We start from the raw sequence: 20,820 nt of genomic DNA on the forward strand, positions 1-20,820 counted from the left end.
AGACACACACGTTCCAAGTTCCAACCCTCCCAAGGATCCTCTCGTTAGCACAAGCAGAACTAATGTTGACCATACAGAAACATGGTTCAGCAGTCTGGACAACAATAAATGCTTGCATTCATCCATTCACAAACCTCAAACTCAAGGCAGAGTCCAGTAATATGTCCTCAAAGCATTTTTTAAACAAAAAGGGAACATACACTGATTATACAGTTGCATTGAGTTGCATCCCACCTTTTGCCTTCAGAACAGCTTCAATTCATCGGGGAATGGACTTTACAAGGTGTCGAAAGAATTTCACACGGATACTGGCCCATGTTGACTCCAGTGCTTCCCACAGTTATCAAGTTGGTTGGATTTCCTTTGGGTGGTGGAACATTCTTGATACACACGGAAACTGTTGAGCATGACAAACCTAGCAGAGTTGCAGTTCTTGACACAAGCCTGGCACCAACTATTGTTCAAAGCCACTTAAATATTTTGTCTTGCCCATTCACCCTCTTGAATGGCACACATACACAATCCATGTCTAAGTTGTCTAAAGGCTTAGAAATCCTTCTTTAACCTGTCTCCTCCCCTTCACCTACACTGATTGAAGTGGATTTAACAAGTGACATCAGTAAGGGATCATAGCTTTCACCTGGATTCACCTGGTCAGTCCATGTCGTGGAAAGAGCAGGTGTTCTTAATGTTTTGTGTACTCAGTGTATATTATTGATGAACACAAGATGTTCCACAGAAGAAACTGCACTTATTAACATCAATGTAATTAACGTGATCAGGACTAGGACAGTTCAGCATTAAGGAGAAGGAGGAAGAAGAGAAAAGGAAGATAATGAAAGAGAAAAAAGGAAATGATCGTAAGGCACGCTTACGGTCAGAAGAGGACAAGGAGGCAACAGTAAGAAGTAGACGTGTCTCTCTGGGTCTGATGACTGCCAGATGACAGCACCAACAGTGTCAGCTGGTGAGAGAGAGAGAGAGAGAGAATTTCAGAAAGGAGGAGCGCCGTTGCAGTGGTGGGATGGTCTGAGGTTTTTCCCAGTGGAGTGACTGTGGTCCTTGATCGTGGTCCTCGACCTGTGGCTCTGTCCAGTCTGTCCCTGGCTATTGGATGCCAGGTGGATGCCAGGTCACCATGATGCCCTGGAAGATGGTCATTGTTGCACTATTTTACTGCAATATCCACACATGTGCCACTTATCGGCATAACAAAGGTAAGAATATCTTCACCCATATTAATGTGTTCAATTGGAAATGTTATACAGTTTACAGTATGTTTATATGCAATGATTATGTTTAATGTTGCTGTGTAATTGTAACCTGTGCATTTGCCCTTTTAAAGGGTACGTTTTGCTGCAGTAGTTGTCCATAAATATAATTGATAGGAATGCACCTCATTCCCAGATGCTACACTAAACTCAACAGTAATTCTGCCAAAACAATTCAAGGCATTACTGAGAATCAGCTCATTGTGGATTAGAATATGTATCCAGTGATGGAAAGACAGATGTAACGCTCTTATTCCAGAGAAAGGACAGATTAATGATCATTCTGTTATGATAGTCACAAAGTCCAATATCATTCCTGGTATCAAATGTCAAGCTAAAGTCATTTTACATATGCTTCTCTCTTGGCCTCAGCATCGCCGTCTCAAATCCAGAAGACTAATACAGAATATAGACTTACCCTATCCCATCCCCATCACACAGAAAACTGCAATCAATGGTTAGCCTAGTCACACATTTAATTATGTCCTCTGTGCTTTGTCTGTCCAGCTCTAACCTCTGATTGAGCAAAGTCATTTCACAACAGTATGTGTTAACATTACTGATTAGTATGTACACAGATCCAGCAGCAGCATCCACCAGCACAGCTGTAACATGCTGCACACATCACAACAATGTGCAAGCTGTGTGGTGGGGAGTGTACTGGGGATATTTTGGTATTTTGATTTGTTTCTGTGTTTCTTTAGGGTTAAAGGAGGAGTGACATTGAAATCATTGTTTTCTCTCCAGTTGTTTCGATCCATCTGAAATTCAAGTGCCCTACAGATTGACCTTAATGATGCTGAGCAACTGTAGCAGTTCTATACTTGGTTGGATAAATGATTTGACATCAGACAAATCCAGATAATTAGAATGGATAACTCTTTTGTACTGTATATACACTTGGAAAAAAGGGTTCTAAAAGGGTTCTGCAGCTATCCCCATAGGGTAGCCTATTTTGGTTCCAGGTAGAACCCTTTTTTGTTCAAGCTAGAACTCTTTTGGGTTCCATGTGGAACCCTCTGTGGAAAGGGTTCTACCTGGAACCAAAAGGTTTTTTAAAAGGGTTGACCTATGGGGACAGTATAAGAGCCCTTTTTGGTTCTAGATATATTTTTTCTCTAATAGTGTACAGGTGTAGCTGCCAAGAACTCACATTTCTGGTCCTGCAGAACAGTTGGGTCCCATTTTCTAGCACAATTCAACTATGGTCCTTAACGACTTGTATGTTTAAAGTTCCATTTCGGTTTATGTGTCAGCTACTGGGCTCAATGTGTGTATGAACTATCCGCATCTGTTTCTGATATGAAAACAATGAAAGGGCTCCAAATATGAACTGCAGCAGGAAACTGATAGGCCCCTGAAGAATGAAAAACACACCACCAAAAAGTTTTCAAAGCTGTCTTGAATCTGGCTAAATAAGGTATTTTGTGGTTTTTGTTTCAGTTATTCTAGATATTATGTGATGTGTTGTGGCAATTGGATCATACGGAAAAAGATTTTCTTCGAATGAGAGGATTGAGGCTCAAACAGTACAATGTCAGCTCAGGAGTACTGTCTTTCTAGCTTTTCTTGGATTACATTTGTTGATATTTGTTTCTCCTGGCTTTACTATGATTTTTGTATGGGTGGAGCATCTGGAACATTGTTTGACATGCTCTGGTATATCTGATGGAATCATATCAACTTTGTGTTTGCTATTACACACATTCTGAAGTCATAGCAATCTCAATTACCTCAATGGAAAAGTAGTGATCAAATAGCATGAATTGTTTGATTTCATCATGGCATCAACAAATCTTATTAGCTGAATGTACTAAAATAAAGGCAAACAAAAACCTTATCTCCATGTAGAACATTAAACTATTTTGGGGTGTGAATAAAAATATTTGGAAAGTTTTGCCCACAATGGACAACATATATGTGCTAGTACACTCTTAGAAAAAATAGTTTCCGAAAGGGTTCTTCAGCTGTCCCAATAGGAGCAACCTTTTTGGTTCCAAGTAGAACCCTTTTCAGTTCCAGGTAGAAGTAGAACCCATTTAGGTTCCATGTAGAAAGGGTTCGCTATGGAACCCAAAAGGGATCTACCTGCAACCAAAAAGGGTTCTTCAAAGGGTTCTCCTATGGGGACAGCCAAAGAACCCTTTAAGGTTTGAGATAGCACTTTTTTTCTAAGAGTGTATGCTTGTATGCTGAACCCTTCGTTTGTCTAGGTGTCTACTGCATGGCTCCTGTCTCTATGGTCCTAGGACACATCTCTGTTTCCAACTTGCAAGCGATAGCTTTGTTATGACACACTCCTCTTCGCTTCCTGATGATTTTCTTCTAAACTTATCAGCCCTTCTTAAACAAGTACTATTTCAGGGCCTTCATTAGCTGGATTGGCTGTAAACACCAAAGGAAGCACTGGAGAGAATATTCCAAATTTTCATTCCTGGTATGTGCACTCAGGAATGTGCTCATGTCCAATCATGGATTTCCTCCTTAGAGTTAGTTTTTCAAAGAACATCTGAATAAGATTTGCTTGTCAATGCACAATGAGTTTACAAAACACTATGAATAACTTCTTAATATTCAAAAGCTTTGCACGTTTACAGCACCTCTATCTGACATTTTAATGGAGCTACAGTGGATAGCTGCCAATTTAAGGGATTCTGACCAAGTCTGCTATTTATATTTTTCGTAGCTGTCTATTTACCACCACAAACCGATGCTGGCACAAAGACCACACTCAACGAGCTGTATAGGGCCATAAACAAACAAGAAACAGCGCTCCTAGTGAAGAGTGATTTTAATATACTTATATTTTTTGGTCATTTAGCAGACGTTCTTATCCAGATCGACTTACAGGAGCAATTAGGGTTAAGTGCCTTACTCAAGGGCACATTGGTAGATTTTCACCTGGTTGGCTCAGAAATTCTAACCAGTAACCTTTCGGTTACTTGCCCAACGCTCCTAACTGCTAGGTTACCTAATGCAGGAAAACTGAAATCCGTTTTACCTCATTTCTACCAGCATGTCACCTGTGCTACTGGAGGAGACAAAACTCTAGATCACTTTTACTCCATACATAAACACATACAAAGCTCTCTCTTGCCCTCCATTTGGCAAATCTGATCATCACTGTATCCTCCTGATTCTTGCTTACAAGCAAAAATTCTGAAGTACCAATGACAGCTCAATACGGAAGTGGTCCGATGAAGCGGACGCTAAGCTACAGGACTGTTTCACTAGCACTGACTGGAATTTGTTCTAGGATTCATCTGATTACATTGAGGAGTTTACCACATCAGTTACCTGCTTCATTAATAAGTGCATCGAGGATGTCATCCCCACAGTGACTGTACGTACATGTCGCAACCATAAGCCATAGATTACAGGCAATATCTGCACTGAGCTAAATGCTAGAGCTGCTGCTTTCAAGGAGTGGGACACTAATCCAGACTCTTACAAGATATCCCACTATGACCTCCGACAAGCCATCAAACAGGCAAAGCATCATTACAGGACTAAGATGTAATCGTTCTACTCCGGCTCTAATGCTCGTCGGATGTGGCAGGACTTCTAAACTATCATGGATTACAAAGGGAAACCCAGCCACAAGCTTCCCAGTGACTTGAGCCCACCAGACGAGCTAAATGTCTTCTATGCTCACATCGAGGCAAGCAACACTGAACCATGCATGAGAGCAGCAGCTGTTCCGGACGACTGTGTGATCACACTCTCCGTAGCCAATGTGAGTAAGACCGTTAAACAGATTAACATTCACAAGGCCGCAGGGCCAGATGGATTACCAGAATGCATGCTCTGAGCATGCGCTGACCAGCTGGCAAGTGTCTTCACTGATGCTCTCAATCCCTCTCTCTCTTTGTTCTCTATATTTTTTCCCTCTGTCATGTACAGAAACAATGCTTGTTCAGCATAACCGGTTTGTGTCTTTACAATATTTGTGGACTTGCGGAAATATGAATAGCTTTGATGTTATAGAACAGAGATCATCAATCAGATTCGGCCGCGGGCCAATTTTTTCTTGAGGGGATGATCAGGGGGCCGGAACATAATTACAAATCATTTGTAGACTGCAAATTCACTGGAAGAAGCCCAAACAGATATAATATTTGACCAACAATACAAATCGAACAACAAAAAACCTTGGGGGGGGGGAATAAAACCACTCGCGGCCCAAATTTGGCCGGTGGACTGCCAGTTGAGAAACTCTGTCATAGAATGATTTACAATCCTGTATTTGGATTTAGATGAGAATCCAGATAGCAGATTTCAGTAAGTGGTGGTCCTTATCCCATGTGAAAATAACTCAAAAGATGAGTAGGTGAAATGTTCTTTGGGAAGTGTCCTGCTATGACCAGGTCACATATTCTGGTTAGCACTCACTCCTAAAACCAGTGTCCAACATTGCTCTGGTAAGTGAGCTCTGTCTATTTATGAAAAGTAGACTCATCTCCAAGTCAGTTGCTCTCTCTCTCACTCTCTCTCTCTCTCTCTCTCTCCCTCTCTCTCTCTCTGTCTCTCTCTCTGTCTCTCTCTCTCTCCCTCTCTCTCTCTCTCTCAACCCATGTGCCTCTCTGCTTTGAATTCTCTGCCTTTGAAGCCTGAGGTCATTTCTTACAGTCTGTTGATCAGAGCTATTCGTAAGGTCACACATTTCAGGTTTCTCAACTGAACCGTGTGGTGCTCTATGGTCCTCACATGTCTGTGAACATTATGGCTGTAAAGTCTACCCTGTTATATACAGTACCTGTCAAGGCATGCAAGGTGTACTGTATGTTAGCCTTGTCTCGGGAATTCATCTTAATATGCAATACATCTGGTTCAAGCCACATGGTCCGCATCGCATGATCAAACCCTGGCCTAGAGTTAAAGAGAAAGTAGTAGGTTGGATAACATTCTATTTATCTCTTTCTCTCTCTCCCTCCCTCTTTCAGTCCTTTACCCATCAACTGTTCGAGTGAAGAGAGGAATGGCATCAATGGTGAACCCCACTTTTCAGAACTCCATAGAGGATGTCAATTTACTATTTGAGGTGAGACATTTTCCTTGGATAACTACAGTAAATATTGCAAATATTGTATGAATCCTTTGAATTAGCAACCAAAAATATGGGTTTGTAATGAGTCGACTGTTTTTGGCTGTGCTGTGTAGATCCTGCTGGCTGGCCTGCAGTTTGGAGACGAGCACACTCTGTTCTCCGTGCAGGACGAGGAGTTGGCCTCCCTGCGGAAGACCAAAAAGCTGGAAGTCATCTGCGAGGACATCCTGCCCAAAACACTCTCTGATATCCGTCGCCTGACCTCTTACCTTTCCAATCACATGGGCCACCTGCGCCTGGAGGACTTTGAGCGCACTGTGCTGACCATGGTGTACACCGCCCAGCGGCTGGCCAACGCTACCACAGACCAGCAAAGAGACTTGTGGGCAGAGTCCTTTGTCAGTTTGTACAGAGCTATCAAGCTGGACCTGACAGCTGAGAACGACCTCACAGCTAAATGATATCGCAATGTTAGGGATTGATACTGCCTTTATTTCCAGATCTCTATTGGAGAAGGAATTTCTCTCATTTTCTATTATTGATTATAGATACAATGTTTCAGCATGATATTCTTGGCAACCCTTGAGTACTATCGTATCACATGGACTTAAAATTAAAGTTTCTGAGATATACTTTAATCCTATTGCTGTTTTTTTTATATGCATTGGGACAAAACATTTCTTTGAATTATTTCAAACTTTTTAAAAGGTTTATTACTAGTGTTACCCTGAACCAACTTGGAAATGCAGAGAAATCAGTATGATTATATTCATTTTAAAAATCAAGGTTTTTCTTTAAAAAGCACCAATTTTTGTAAAATTCGTATACAGTTCTTATACATTGTGTTATCATTAAATACAAGATCCACTGAAAAGAAAAAAATATTAACAATGTACAACATTTCCAAGCAAAAATGTATTCACACCCCAAAAAGCCAAAAGATCCCTGCCAAAAGTTCATTCAGAAAATACAAAGCAAACCTATACAAGTGCCAGGATTCAATCCCATCAGTGGTAACAATCATTACCGGACAAACGCAGAGCTTTTCATCGATTTTTTTGTGGGCCATTTATCTGCATTACATGCTGACCATACCGTACGCATCGCGTGCATTGCAAAATACACATACATGTTATTCAATCATTGCACCCACACTGCTCACGCAAGTCAGCAAGCATCTGCGTAGCCAGGCACTAAAATATAACTTGGTTGTATTTGTGATGCTCAACGCGCTGCAAGTCCTTCCTCTCCCATCTCCTCATTGGTTTTTAGGAGCATATACCAACATGGGTGATTGGAAGATGAACTGAGATCCACACTCCAGTCGGTTGTGGTAATGAACCTTAAAGTTGGTTACCAACCGGCATATAAAGTCCAAATAATAATAAGAAGCCTGAAGGAAGGAGGAGAGATGACTAGAAACTAATTTGGTTTACCATTTTATCTGTGCATTAATCATTGGAGTAGAGGACTTGTGCATCACAGGTAAAATAATAACCCAATGTTTATATCCCAGGACAAATTAGCTATCAAAAGCAAGCAAGCTAGCTAAATTGCCATAAATGTTTAATGCTTTTCATTAATTTGTCCCCAAATTAATATAATTGGTTCAGAGTTTGTTTTGATATCTCAAACTGCGAGTCCTGATCGCATCTGGTGTGGGGGGACAAAATCAACATGTGCGCAATGGTGCACGCAGATATTAGAGCTGTCAATATGTATAGCAGCAGCTGTTGTAGTCATTGTCATGAAACCACACCTGTCCTGATATCCTAGCCATGTTAAAGGTTCAGAATGAGAAAGTGCAGGCTTTATAGAAATAATTACACATTTAAAGTCATTAAACAACATAATAGGGATTTATATCAATGTAATCAAGATGTACATTACATCCCACATTCCAGTGGGATGACTGCATGGGATTTCTACTAATTCTACTGGGTGCATACAATGGCAATGTGTGCGATAGGTAATGCCAGGAGCCGCTTGTGGATTATTACAGCTCTAATGTAGTTACACCTCCGACACTGCCTAAACAAAAACAATGAAAAGCTATGTGTTTGTTGGCTAACGAGGGTTACTGCTAATCTGATTCTGGCCAAGAAGTGAGTAGAAAATGTCTGACTAAATAAGTATGGATAGCGTTCTTTTACATTGTCTTAAGAGCAGGACAGGTGGTCCAAGTCACGAGAGCTGCCTTTGTTATTGTTGTTGTTGTTTTAGCCAGAGTCTGGGCTTGCTCAGTGTTCATAGGGCCACTGATCTGATGATATGTGAGGGCTCTGGCTTCCCAGGTTGCTTCTTGGCCTCCAAAGAGTCCACCCCGGGCTTGTCCTGTGAGCTGGATGCATTCAGAGGGAGGAACGGCACATATCGAACCCAGGTGTGGGAGGAGAGGCAAGAGCTGATTCCAAATGGAAGGTTGTACACCTCGCTACTCTCCAAGGTGTTGCTGGAGTCGTCCAGGTGGATCTTGTTCCAGGCTATGATGCCTCGCTCTCGCTTGGTTCCTGTGTGGCACAAAGCAGTGGCATTAGAATGCTTCAACTCACCTATAACAGAGACTTAGGAATCTTAGGAAGGATGTGTAATGTTTTTGAGGTCTGGGGAGGAGATTAACTAACACTGAATTTATACTCTTTACCTAATCATTACTCTATGTGAAACAGTTGGATAGATATTCCCCCTTATTCCTGGATGGAAGCTTACCAGGAATGGTGTTGTCAAGGAAGAACCCAAAGAAGCCTCCAACAAACATGCTGGTTGTCAGAAGCACCTGCAGCAGTTGGTCCAGCTCGACCACACCTGACAAAGAGAATAGAGTTCATCACACTGGGCCAATTCACATACTAGAGGAACCTTAGATCTCCATGTTGATCTTCTGTTGAGCTTTTCCCCCAGCTTTTTTGAAGAAGTTTGAATGTTTTGTTTTACAGTGTTACATGCGTTATCTGCTCTGATACCTGTTGCTATGGCATCTGGGTTCTTGAATATCCAGTTTGGAATGACCAGTCCGGAAAACATGGAAAACCCAAAGATAAAGATGTTCCGGGAGGAGTTCATGTCTGCATACTGTCAAATGATAAGGAGAGAGGAGATGACAAATACACAGAGCCAACCAGTCATTAGGGTTGCCAAAGTCCAATAGCTTTCCCCAAATTCCCATATTTTCCATTGATCCTGGTTGGAAGATTCCCGGAGATCCTGCTTATTCCCTCCTGATACCAGACATATTTTAACTGGGATTTCTGGAAAACCTTAGAATTTTACCTGAATTTTGCAACCCTACTTGTCAGTAAAGACCTGAATGAAAAAGCCTTCATATGCTAAATGTCTTGTGGCCATTGTACAATAACAATGGGTAAATAAACCTAGGCAACTGTCCAAACTGGTGTGAGTCTCCACAGGAGTTTACCTGCAGATTTGAAACTCCAGCTGCAGATATGACCCCAAACATGACCAAGAACATTCCTCCAACCACAGGTGTGGGGATGGTGGTGAAAATGGCTCCAATTTTACCAAACAGTCCCATGATGATCAGCAAGACGCCACCAGCAATGATCACCATTCGGCTGCCCACCTGCAAGAAAAGAGAACATTGTCTATTGAGACTGTTCACAGCTAATAGCTTTTATAAGTTCCATATTCCCCAAAAACATTGATTCATCTCAGTTTAACATTGAAAAACAGATTCTATATTGAAAAATAGCCTATCTCACCTTGGTGATCCCCAATGCTCCCACATTCTCACTGTAGGAGGTGGTTCCGTTGCCTGTGCCCCAGGCCCCAGCCAGCAGACAGCCAAGCCCCTCGATGCCAATGCCCCTGTTGATGGCATGTTTTGGGGGAGGAGGGGCCCCTGACAGCCTGGCACAGGCGTGGTAGTCCCCCACTGACTCTATCATGGAGGATATCACCCCAGCCAAGATCCCTACCACTCCTGCCAGGCTCACTGTTGGTAAGCCCCACTGACCTGAGTTTGGGTGGTCCAGTTAATGTATAATACATTAGGGTCTTTTTAATAATGCACATATCAATAAACCATACATATTCATTACCCATATAGTGCAAAGGGTTAGGGTTAGGGCTAGAATAGGTGATAAGCCCTGAGTTTTTCCTGACCATGTGACCTGACCATGTAACCAGACCATGCGATCTGACCATGTGACCTGACCATGTGACCAGACCAGGAAAAACGTATCCAAACATCTGATTATCAGGTTATGGAGTTGTTGCTTATGATCCCCCCTGAGCGGCTGTGCCTCCTACCTGGGTATGGGAATCTGAACCAGGGGGCCTGGACTATGACATCCCCTTTCAGGTCTGTGCGAGCCAGGTAGCCATATTGCCCCGGCTGTGAGGGCAGGACGTCAGAGATGGTGAAGATGTAGCAGATCAGCCATGACAGTGTGATGCCAAGGAGCACCTGAGGAAGACATCACATACAGTACATGTAAATATGTTACACCAGTCATTATTAGGATCAGGAGTTTTTCCAGACAACAGAAACTGACCAGGGAAAACTATATAAGGGCTTGAGAGAACAGTGAACAGCTTTGAGTCTTAATTTTCCAATGGACTTACTGGCAGAATCTGGAAGATGTAGATCTTGGTGGTGTGGAGTTTCTTGGTCTTGCTGTATGTGGGAAATGGTACAGGGATGTGTCGGAGGTACTGGGAGAACAGGATGATCAGAGCAGTCGTCCTGTAGGAAAGAGACTAACTCTGTTCACAAAGCAGAATGTGCCCTCTAGTTATGCACTTAGCATGGGTACCATCTTACAGTATGTAGCCATTGACATGCATGAATTCATAGCTACGCCAAACCTGGTCTGGGACAGCTAGAGGGTGAGTATGCTTTTGTTACAACCCTAAATCCAGAGTTTTAATGCGGGGCAGGAACACAAACCTGCACACCTTATGGCTCTCCAGGTATCCAGATTGATGACTACAGGCTCGTGGGGGTTTGGAAGTAAAACCCATAAATCAGACTTAAATAACCATACTGAGAGGTACATACATAGTTGAGATGCCCCAGTGGTTCCCTGCATTCATTCCAGCTGAGTCGTATAGGGACAGGCCAATCAGAGAGATGGTGGGTGCGATGGTGAGGGGGCCAATGAAACGCATGAAGAGACCGATGAGGCCAGAGAAACCCACCAGTACCTGGAACAAGGAGCCCACCATGATGGAGCCCTGTAACTGTAGAGAAATAAACCACATGAGCATATACACACAATCAATAACCACAAGAAGATGGGAAATCCTATAGATGGGAATCCTGTAAATAATGGGTTGTCAAGGGTTATTAAGAAATGTGGCTAAACTCGCCCTCTCTCTCAATAAAATACACTGAGTGTACAAAACATTAGGAACACCTTCCTAATATTGAGTTGCAACCCCTTTTGCCCTCAGAACAGCCTCCATTCGTTGCGGCATGACTCTACAAGGTGTCAAAAGCATTCTACAGGGATGATGGCCTATGCTGACTTCAATGCTTCCCATAGTTGTGTCAAGTTGGCTGATTGTCCTTTGGGTGGTGGACTGTTGAGCATGAAAAACTCAGAGGGGCTGCAGTTCTTGAGACAGTCAAACCGGTGCACCTGGCACCTACTACCATACCCTGTTCAAAGGCACTTAAATATTTTGTCTTGCCCATTCACCCTCTGAATGGCACACATATACAATCCATGTTCAATTGTCTCAAGGCTTAGAAATCCTTATTTAACCTCTCTCCTCCCATTCATCTACACTGACTGAAGTGGATTTAGCAGGTGACATCAATAAGGATTCCCCTGGTCAGTCTATGTCATGGAAAGAGCAGGCGTTCCTCATGTTTTGTACACCCTGTGTACTGTTTATGCCATTTAGCAGACGCTTTTATCCAAAACTTACAGTCAGTACATACATTTTACAATATTGATGGTTCCGGGAATCAAACCCTGGCACTACAAGCGCCATGCTCCTCTCTCACTCACTCTCACTCTCTGTCTCTGTCTCTGTCTCTGTATCTCTCTCTCTCTCTTGTAAGTGTGTCACTCACCGCTCGCATGCGGCTCTGCCACACCTCTACATACTCAGGAGAGGTGGCATTGACCAAGGAAGCGTTCTGGGTCCAGGCAGGGCATGTCCACTCTGGCATCGACAGCATGGCCATAGAGGGAGCCAGCAAGGTGAAAGTACCCCCCTGTAGAATGGGCAGTCTGAGGGGTAGAGAGAGAGAAAGCACGAGAGAGAGAGGGGGGGGGGGGGGGGGGGGGGGGAGTATGATGTCTGAAATCACAATTGCAAAGATGTTCTGTCTAAAGTGTAGAGACTAGTACATAAGGAATTCATCCCCATAATCAATTTCACAGTGAATTAGGATGAATTTAAATCCCTTTGCTTTGTAGTATCATCTGAAACAGACTTGTCTTGTACAGTAGTACAAGACAATCATCCAAACAAAAGTTGCCTTTTATGAATCAACCCCTCCTTTTCTTCCATAGAGAACAGTCTCACTCCCAGCCAAAGTGCAAGTCCTTAGCTAATCCGATCCAAAACACGCAACCTCCAGGTTCAAACAGCATGGCCTGAATCACACAGCACATTGTTTCTCTAGCTCTAATTTTAGGCCTTGAAGGGCTGATTCAAATCTTGTGAGGACGTAATGTAAAAACCATGTCTTTCCAATCAAGACTCCTACAGGTTAATGTAATGACTATCTGCTGTGTCTCCATCCTCTGATACATTAGGCCCCACTTTCAATTATACTATTGTTGACATATGGATCAGTAATGACAATGGACCCACTAAATACAGTGAAGTGGTGGTTTGTCTGTGTAAATGTTGACTCCTATGGCATTACAATACAATTAGCTAAGCTTCTAACTGACACGTATAAATGTGTCACATCTCGTATCCTGATCAAGGCTCTGCTGGAGTTTCACTCCCTACTAGCGAGTTCAACACATCCATTGTTTTCCTCACAGCTGACCTCCAGGCTTTTGGAGATATTCGCCTGCAGGAATGTGGACTTAATGTGAGCTAGTTTATCAACCTAATAAGATGGAAAGTCCTACCTAATCCTGTTATGATGATATGATGCAGAACTCTGGGTCAGGTTATGGTTGGCCAGATTGGACCTGGGCAGCTGGGCAGTGCCATACATGGCCTTACAGTACACCATAGATAGAACAACACCTTGCTTACAGTACACCATATATAGAACAACACCTTGCTTACAGTACACCATAGACAGAACAACACCTTGCTTACAGTACACCATATATAGAACAACACCTTGCTTACAGTATACCATAGACAGAACAACACCTTGCTTTTGGTACACCATATATAGAACAACACCTTGCTTACAGTACACCATATATAGAACAACACCTTGCTTACAGTACACCATAGACAGAACAACACCTTGCTTTTGGTACACCATATATAGAACAACACCTTGCTTACAGTACACCATACTGTAGATAGAATAACAACTTGCTTACGGTACACCGTATATAGAACAACACCTTACTTTTGGTACACCATAGATAGAACAACACCTTGTTTACAGTACACCATAGATAGAACAACACCTTGCTTACAGTACACCATAGATAGAACAACACCTTGCTTACAGTACACCATACTGTAGATAGAATAACAACTTACTTACGGTACACCATATATAGAACAACACCTTACTTTTGGTACACCATAGATAGAACAACACCTTGGTTACAGTACACCATATATAGAACAACACCTTGCTTACAGTACACCATAGACAGAACAACACCTTGCGTACAGTACACCATATATAGAACAACACCTTGCTTACAGTACACCATATATAGAACAACACCTTGGTTACAGTACACCATATATAGAACAACACGTTGCTTACAGTACACCATAGACAGAACAACACCTTGCGTACAGTACACCATATATAGAACAACACCTTGCTTACAGTACACCATATATAGAACAAAACCTTGCTTTTGGTACACCATAGATAGAACAACACCTTGCTTACAGTACACCATATATAGAACAAAACCTTGCTTTTGGTACACCATAGATAGAACAACACCTTGCTTACGGTACACCATACTGTAGATAGAACAACACCTTGCTTTTGGTACACCATAGATAGAACAACACCTTGGTTTTGGTACACCATAGATAGAACAACACCTTGCTTACGGTACACCATAGATAGAACAACACCTTGCTTACGGTACACCATAGCTAGAACAACACCTTGCTTACGGTACACCATAGATAGAAGAACACCTTGCTTACGGTACACCATAGCTAGAACAACACCTTGCTTACGGTACACCATAGATAGAACAACACATTGCTTACGGTACACCATACTGTAGATAGAACAACACCTTGCTTACGGTACACCATACTGTAGATAGAATAACACCTTGCTTTTGGTACACCATAGATATAACAACACCTTGCTTACAGTACACCATAGATAGAACAACACCTTACTTTTGGTACACCATAGATAGAACAATACCTTGCTTAAAGTAAACCATACTGTAGATAGAACAACACCTTGCTTTTGGTACAACATAGACAGAACAACACCTTGCTTAAAGTAAACCATACTGTAGATAGAATAACACCTTGCTTTTGGTACACCATAGATAGAACAACACCTTGGTTTTGGTACACCATAGATAGAACAACACCTTGGTTTTGGTACACCATAGATAGAACAACACCTTGCTTACGGTACACCATAGATAGAACAACACCTTGCTTTTGGTACACCATAGATAGAACAACACCTTGGTTTTGGTACACCATAGATAGAACAACACCTTGGTTTTGGTACACCATAGATAGAACAACACCTTGCTTTTGGTACACCATAGATAGAACAACACCTTGGTTTTGGTACACCATAGATAGAACAACACCTTGCTTACGGTACACCATAGATAGAACAACACCTTGCTTTTGGTACACCATAGATAGAACAACACCTTGCTTTTGGTACACCATAGATAGAACAACACCTTGCGTTCGGTACACCATAGCTAGAACAACACCTTGCTTTCGGTACACCATAGATAGAACAACACCTTGCTTACGGTACACCATAGATAGAACAACACCTTGCTTTCGGTACACCATAGATAGAACAACACCTTGCTTACGGTACACCATAGATAGAACAACACCTTGCTTACGGTACACCATAGATAGAACAACACCTTGCTTACGGTACACCATAGATAGAACAACACCTTGCTTACGGTACACCATAGATAGAACAACACCTTGCTTACGGTACACCATAGATAGAACAACACCTTGCTTACGGTACACCATATATAGAACAACGCCTTGCTTACGGTACACCATAGATAGAACAACACCTTGCTTACGGTACACCATAGATAGAACAACACCTTGCTTACGGTACACCATAGATAGAACAACACCTTGCTTACGGTACACCATAGATAGAACAACACCTTGCTTACGGTACACCATAGATAGAACAACACCTTGCTTACGGTACACCATAGATAGAACAACACCTTGCTTACGGTACACCATACTGTAGATAGTTGTTGTTCTATCATTTTCCATTCTCAGTCAGAAAATAGATGTTTCTGAGAAAAATCTAGCACTTGCATACCATACTAAGACCTAGCTAGTGCACAATAATGGCACATGCTTTAATAACCTAAAGCCCCAGTGCCCCCTCATAATATCCTATTGTGTGAGGCTAATGCATCACACGGACCGGAAAAACATGCTTCAAAGGTCAACAGAGGCTTAGAAGGAAACTTAAGAACCCATAGTATACAGCCCAGTTCAGGGGTGTCAAACTCATTTTGCCCCGGGGGCTTCATTCTGTCTTCAACAAGGTCTGGAGGGCTGCACTACATTATTATTTTTTCCATCGCGGTCTAAATTTGCTAAACAAATTCCTCTATCTATCCATTGTTTTGGGAACTGTCGATGCTCCCTGACTGTCTAGCGTTATTTTGGGTGATTATCAGCGAGCTGATAACATGTCTACACAGTTTGGATTTGGTTTCATTGGTTTTAAAGTATATTGATTTCATGGAATTTATGGCACTTTGTTTTGATTCCAACATGACAAGACAACAAGGAGATGCCAAGCCTCACCCTCTACCTGTATGGTGTCTCCATATATGATGGGTAACTCCACCTTCACAAGAGGTTATCTCTTTAAAGTCCATCTTCATTGACCATATAAAGTTTGGCCCCTTTCTTCCCCTTGCTGTAGGCCCCCTTTATGTCAACAGTCACTCTGTTGTTGCTGATGAATGATTGGCCCAAAGCCATATCCAACCAACCCCAACTCCTCACCTCACCTCACATATTCTTTTTCCCCTTACACTTGTGTGTATAAGACAGTAGTTTTGGAATTGTTAGTTAGATTACTTGTTGGTTATTACAGCATTGTCGGAACTAGAAGCACAAGCATTTCGCTACACTCGCATTAACATCTGCTAACCATGTGTATGTGACAAATAAAATTTGATTTGATCACCTGATTCCAAAGGTGACCTGCAGCAGGGTGCACACGCCTGACACAAAGAAGATGGTGCTGATAAGGTGACCCTGGGTCAGGCTGTCATGCTGCAGACACAGACCCTGAGACAGGATCAGAGGGATGGCGATGATCCCTCCAAACGCTGTCAGGCAATGCTGAGGAGAGACAGGGAGGATGGAGGGGAGAGAGGAAGAAGAAGAGATGCACTCATGAGGATTAAACCCACCGAGGATACTGAAGCCAAGATGAGCAGCTGAAATCACAGGTACAGGTTCAGTGTTTGTCATCAGCCTCAACAAAAATCTCGCTGTTGAATATTTAAGTTTGAGGTCCTCATGTGACTTGGTGGCTTTCATTTTAATTTGAGCCCAAATGAATCCTGGGAAACTAGGTTATTTGACTGTTCATCCAATTGATTACATGGCCTAATCAAATCAATGGAGCCCCGAGGAGGCCCATCCTCTGCTGCACCCAGGCCAACCTCTACCAGTGAGCCTCCAATTATACAAAGTAGGGCTTTGAACTACCTGGATGCCCAGAATGATGCAAAGGTACCAGGGTGGGATGTCTGTGACACAGTAGGCCAGTTTGTTCTTGTCGTCCTCCTCAGAGAGGTCGGAGCCCTCTACATCCTTCTCCAGATCACAGAAACGCCCATCAATCTACAGGACAGAGACCAGGGTCGCATTCATTTGGGTACAAATGGGTCTGACAGACATAATATCACTCATAACACGGGCATAATATCACTCATAACATAAGCTTAAAACCTTTTAATGCAGTGAGCTAAATCAGGGTCACACAGAGTGATTCTTGGTAGTCTTAAATAAATCTACTTTGAAACTAAAGTATATACCTCACACACTTACAAAAAAGGCTTAAAAAGAAGACACCTATACCATGTCAGATATTGAGTTGAAATGTATTTAATTTTGAGTTTGCACCCCCATATTACACTTTATTTACATTACAGAAGACTTAAATACAGCAAAACTGTTTGACATAGAAACACTGAATTTTCGTCTTAAAAAAAAAAGTATATTGATGATGAAATTATGAATAACATTTCACCCATGAGGCCAACGAGGGCACTTTTGGTCATTCACTGCAGGAAAGGGCTACTATCACCCATAGGGGCTTTAAATGATTTACTGAAAGTGTTTTGTTAAGACAGTCTGGAAACCCGTGTCACGTATAGTTGTATACCAAAGCCAGCCTATCAATGCTTGCTGAATAGATTTACTCAGAGATGTGTGTAGACTGTTTGCTTACACTATGGAAGTTTACTTGCTAATGTTTTTGTCAAATTTGACTTGAATGTTGACTGTATAGCGTACAGTATATGATATAAGATTAATTCATTTCTTATCTCATTAAACTACACAAATCCTTTATTTCAGGCAAACATTATATGATTTTGATCATGGGGTTGGGGAGGTGTGCCCCTTTCAGTACAATGAGCTGATTTCTGGACAATATTTCTGCAGAGAATAAAAGCCTTATTAGCTACTTCTATACACAATTATAAACTACAAATTAGTGGCTAATATGTGTAGCTAAATACATTTTCATGGCTTTCATGGACAAAATCAATTATGTGTGTCAATAAATCAACAAATCCAACAACTCGCATAGAAACCCAGTATCCTTCAAGTTTCTTCTTGCCCCTTACTGTTTCCTGTCATTTTGCCGTCAATTATTTGCACCAGAGAGCCATTATAAGTAAGTTATGCATGAGGGACTAATTGTGGGTCAGGTGATCTTACAGACAGAACCGTATAGAAAGTTAACAACACTTCTCAGCCTAATAAGAATGAGCAGCTTCATTCTGCTCAACCAAACTCATATAATAGAGCACACATCCTATTTCAAGGTATACATGTGACGGTTGGGTTGAAGTAGCATTCATATAAACAAGACCCATTCTAAGGAATTCAAGTCACTCAGTTCTTATGACTTCACTCAGACTTCTTGGAAATGATTCCCTCAGAACTTGTACCTGTAATAGGTGGCGCTTGTTGAATATGGTGTAAACATGTCTAAATGTTACAGTGTTTATGCTTTACAGCCTGTAACTTTTAGGTTTACTATGAACATAATCTTTACTCAAATACACTGCAGCAAATGTCAACATAATCCTCCAGCACAGGAATAATTGTGTTCATACTTACAGCAAATGCGTAGTTTTCGAGACCATTGCTTTCCTTTTCTGGAGCCATGGCTCCAGTCTGGACTCAGCTAGGATGTTGGGTCCTCTGAGTTATGAGTGAAAAATCTCAACAGGCGAGCAAAGAGGAGAGAGAATACAGAAGAAGGAGACAAAAAGAGAGCTATAGTATGCAGGGAGATGGGAGAGAGAGCGCAAGATAGGGGAAGGAGGGATGGAGAGAGTTAGAGAGAGTAAGTAAAGAGAGAGTTGAACACGGGACTACTGCTGTTGCTGATTGTAACTGAAATGAGTCCCACCACCAGCCTCTCATGTGAACCCAATTACAACAGCAAGGCAAGCAGCTGATCAGGCCCTCGCGACCGTAGAATAGATCCTTTCAGGACACTAGCTCTACCTCTCTTTCTCTCTCTCTTTTATTGGCATGACAAAAAATGATTGTGCTGCTAAAGCACAATGTTGAACTAATAGAAACAATAACACATTTAGAGTAATTGGAATCCTACACACTCTTTACTGTATAACCCTGACATCAGTACCGTATACCAGAGAAAAATACTGTATGTGATTCAACCTCCTCCCCCTTCTCCCCATTCTAATGAGCATATAACATATGACATATAACATCTCTCTCTCAATTCAATTTCAATTTAAGGGTGTTATTGGCATGGGAAACATATGTTTACATTGCATAAGCAAGTGAAATAGATAATAAACAAAAGTGAAATAAACAATAAAAAATGTACAGTAAACATTACACTTTAAAAAGTTCATATTATGTATATATACAGTATTGTAATGATGTGCAAATAGTTAAAGGCCAAAAGGGAAAATAAATAAACATAAATATAGGTTGTATTTACAATGGTGTTTGTTCTTCACTGGTTGCCCTTTTCTTGTGGCAACAGGTCACAAATATTGCTGCTGTGATGGCACACTGTGGTATTTCACACAATAGATATGGAAGTTTATCAAAATTGGATTTGTTTTCAAATTCTTTGTGGGTCTGTGTAATCTGAGGGAAATATGTGTCTCTAATATGGTCATACATTTGGCAGTAGGTTAGAAAGTGCAGCTCAGTTCCCACCTCATTTTGTGGGCAGTGTGCACATAGCCTGTCTTCTCTTGAGAGCCAGGTCTGTCTTTGGCGGCCTTTCTCAATAGCAATGCTATGCTCACCGAGTCTGTACATAGTCAAAGCTTTCCTTAATTTTGGGTCAGTCACAGTGGTCAGGTATTCTGCCACTGTGTACTCTCTGTTAAGGGCCAAATAGCATTCTAGTTTGCTCTGTATTTTTATAAATTCTTTCCAATGTGTCAAGTAATTATCTTTTTGTTTTCTCATAATTTGGTTGGGTCTAATTGTGTTGCTGTCCTGGGGCTCTGTGGGGTCTGTATGCGTTTGTGAACAGAGCCCCAGGACCAGCTTGCTTAGAGGGCTCTTCTCCATGTTAATTTCTCTGTAGGTGATGGCTTTGTTATGGAAGGTTTGGGGATCACTTCCTTTTAGGTGGTTGTAGAATTTAACGGCTCTTTTCTGGATTTTGATAATTAGTAGGTATCGGCCTAATTCTCCTCTACATGCATTATTTGGTGTTCTACATTATTCACGGAGGACATTTCTGTTTGTGTCACGTTCTGACCTTAGTTCTTTTTTTATGTATTTGTTTTAGTATGGTCAGGGCGTGAGTTGGGTGGGCTGTCTATGTTAGTTTTTCTATGATTTGCTATTTCTGCGTTTGGCCTGGTAGAGGCAGCTGTCTATCGTTGTCCCTGATTGAGAACC

General features: G+C 41.8%; 2 protein-coding genes across 2 annotated transcripts; one reads left to right on the forward strand and one right to left on the reverse strand.

The window, feature by feature from the left end:
- Positions 1-1,114: 1,114 nt before the first annotated feature.
- LOC109866784 (protein FAM180A) lies at positions 1,115-6,956 on the forward strand. Its single transcript, XM_020455620.2, has 3 exons — positions 1,115-1,217; positions 6,215-6,312; positions 6,432-6,956. Exons 1-3 carry the CDS (start codon positions 1,115-1,117, stop codon positions 6,777-6,779), a joined length of 549 nt encoding a protein of 182 aa, XP_020311209.1. The 3' UTR covers positions 6,780-6,956.
- A 57-nt stretch (positions 6,957-7,013) lies between these two features.
- On the reverse strand, positions 7,014-19,298 carry LOC109866882 (solute carrier family 23 member 1-like). Its single transcript, XM_020455768.2, has 12 exons — positions 19,039-19,298; positions 17,395-17,529; positions 16,865-17,022; positions 12,362-12,521; positions 11,339-11,520; positions 10,903-11,023; positions 10,588-10,744; positions 10,038-10,291; positions 9,734-9,898; positions 9,282-9,390; positions 9,028-9,123; positions 7,014-8,828 (listed from the first exon to the last, which is right to left on the reverse strand). Exons 1-12 carry the CDS (start codon positions 19,084-19,086, stop codon positions 8,566-8,568), a joined length of 1,848 nt encoding a protein of 615 aa, XP_020311357.1. The 5' UTR covers positions 19,087-19,298; the 3' UTR covers positions 7,014-8,565.
- Between the last annotated feature and the right edge of the window lie 1,522 nt (positions 19,299-20,820).

The sequence above is a fragment of the Oncorhynchus kisutch genome, linkage group LG22, assembly GCF_002021735.2.
Source record: "Oncorhynchus kisutch isolate 150728-3 linkage group LG22, Okis_V2, whole genome shotgun sequence".
Classification (NCBI taxonomy): Eukaryota; Metazoa; Chordata; class Actinopteri; order Salmoniformes; family Salmonidae; genus Oncorhynchus; species Oncorhynchus kisutch.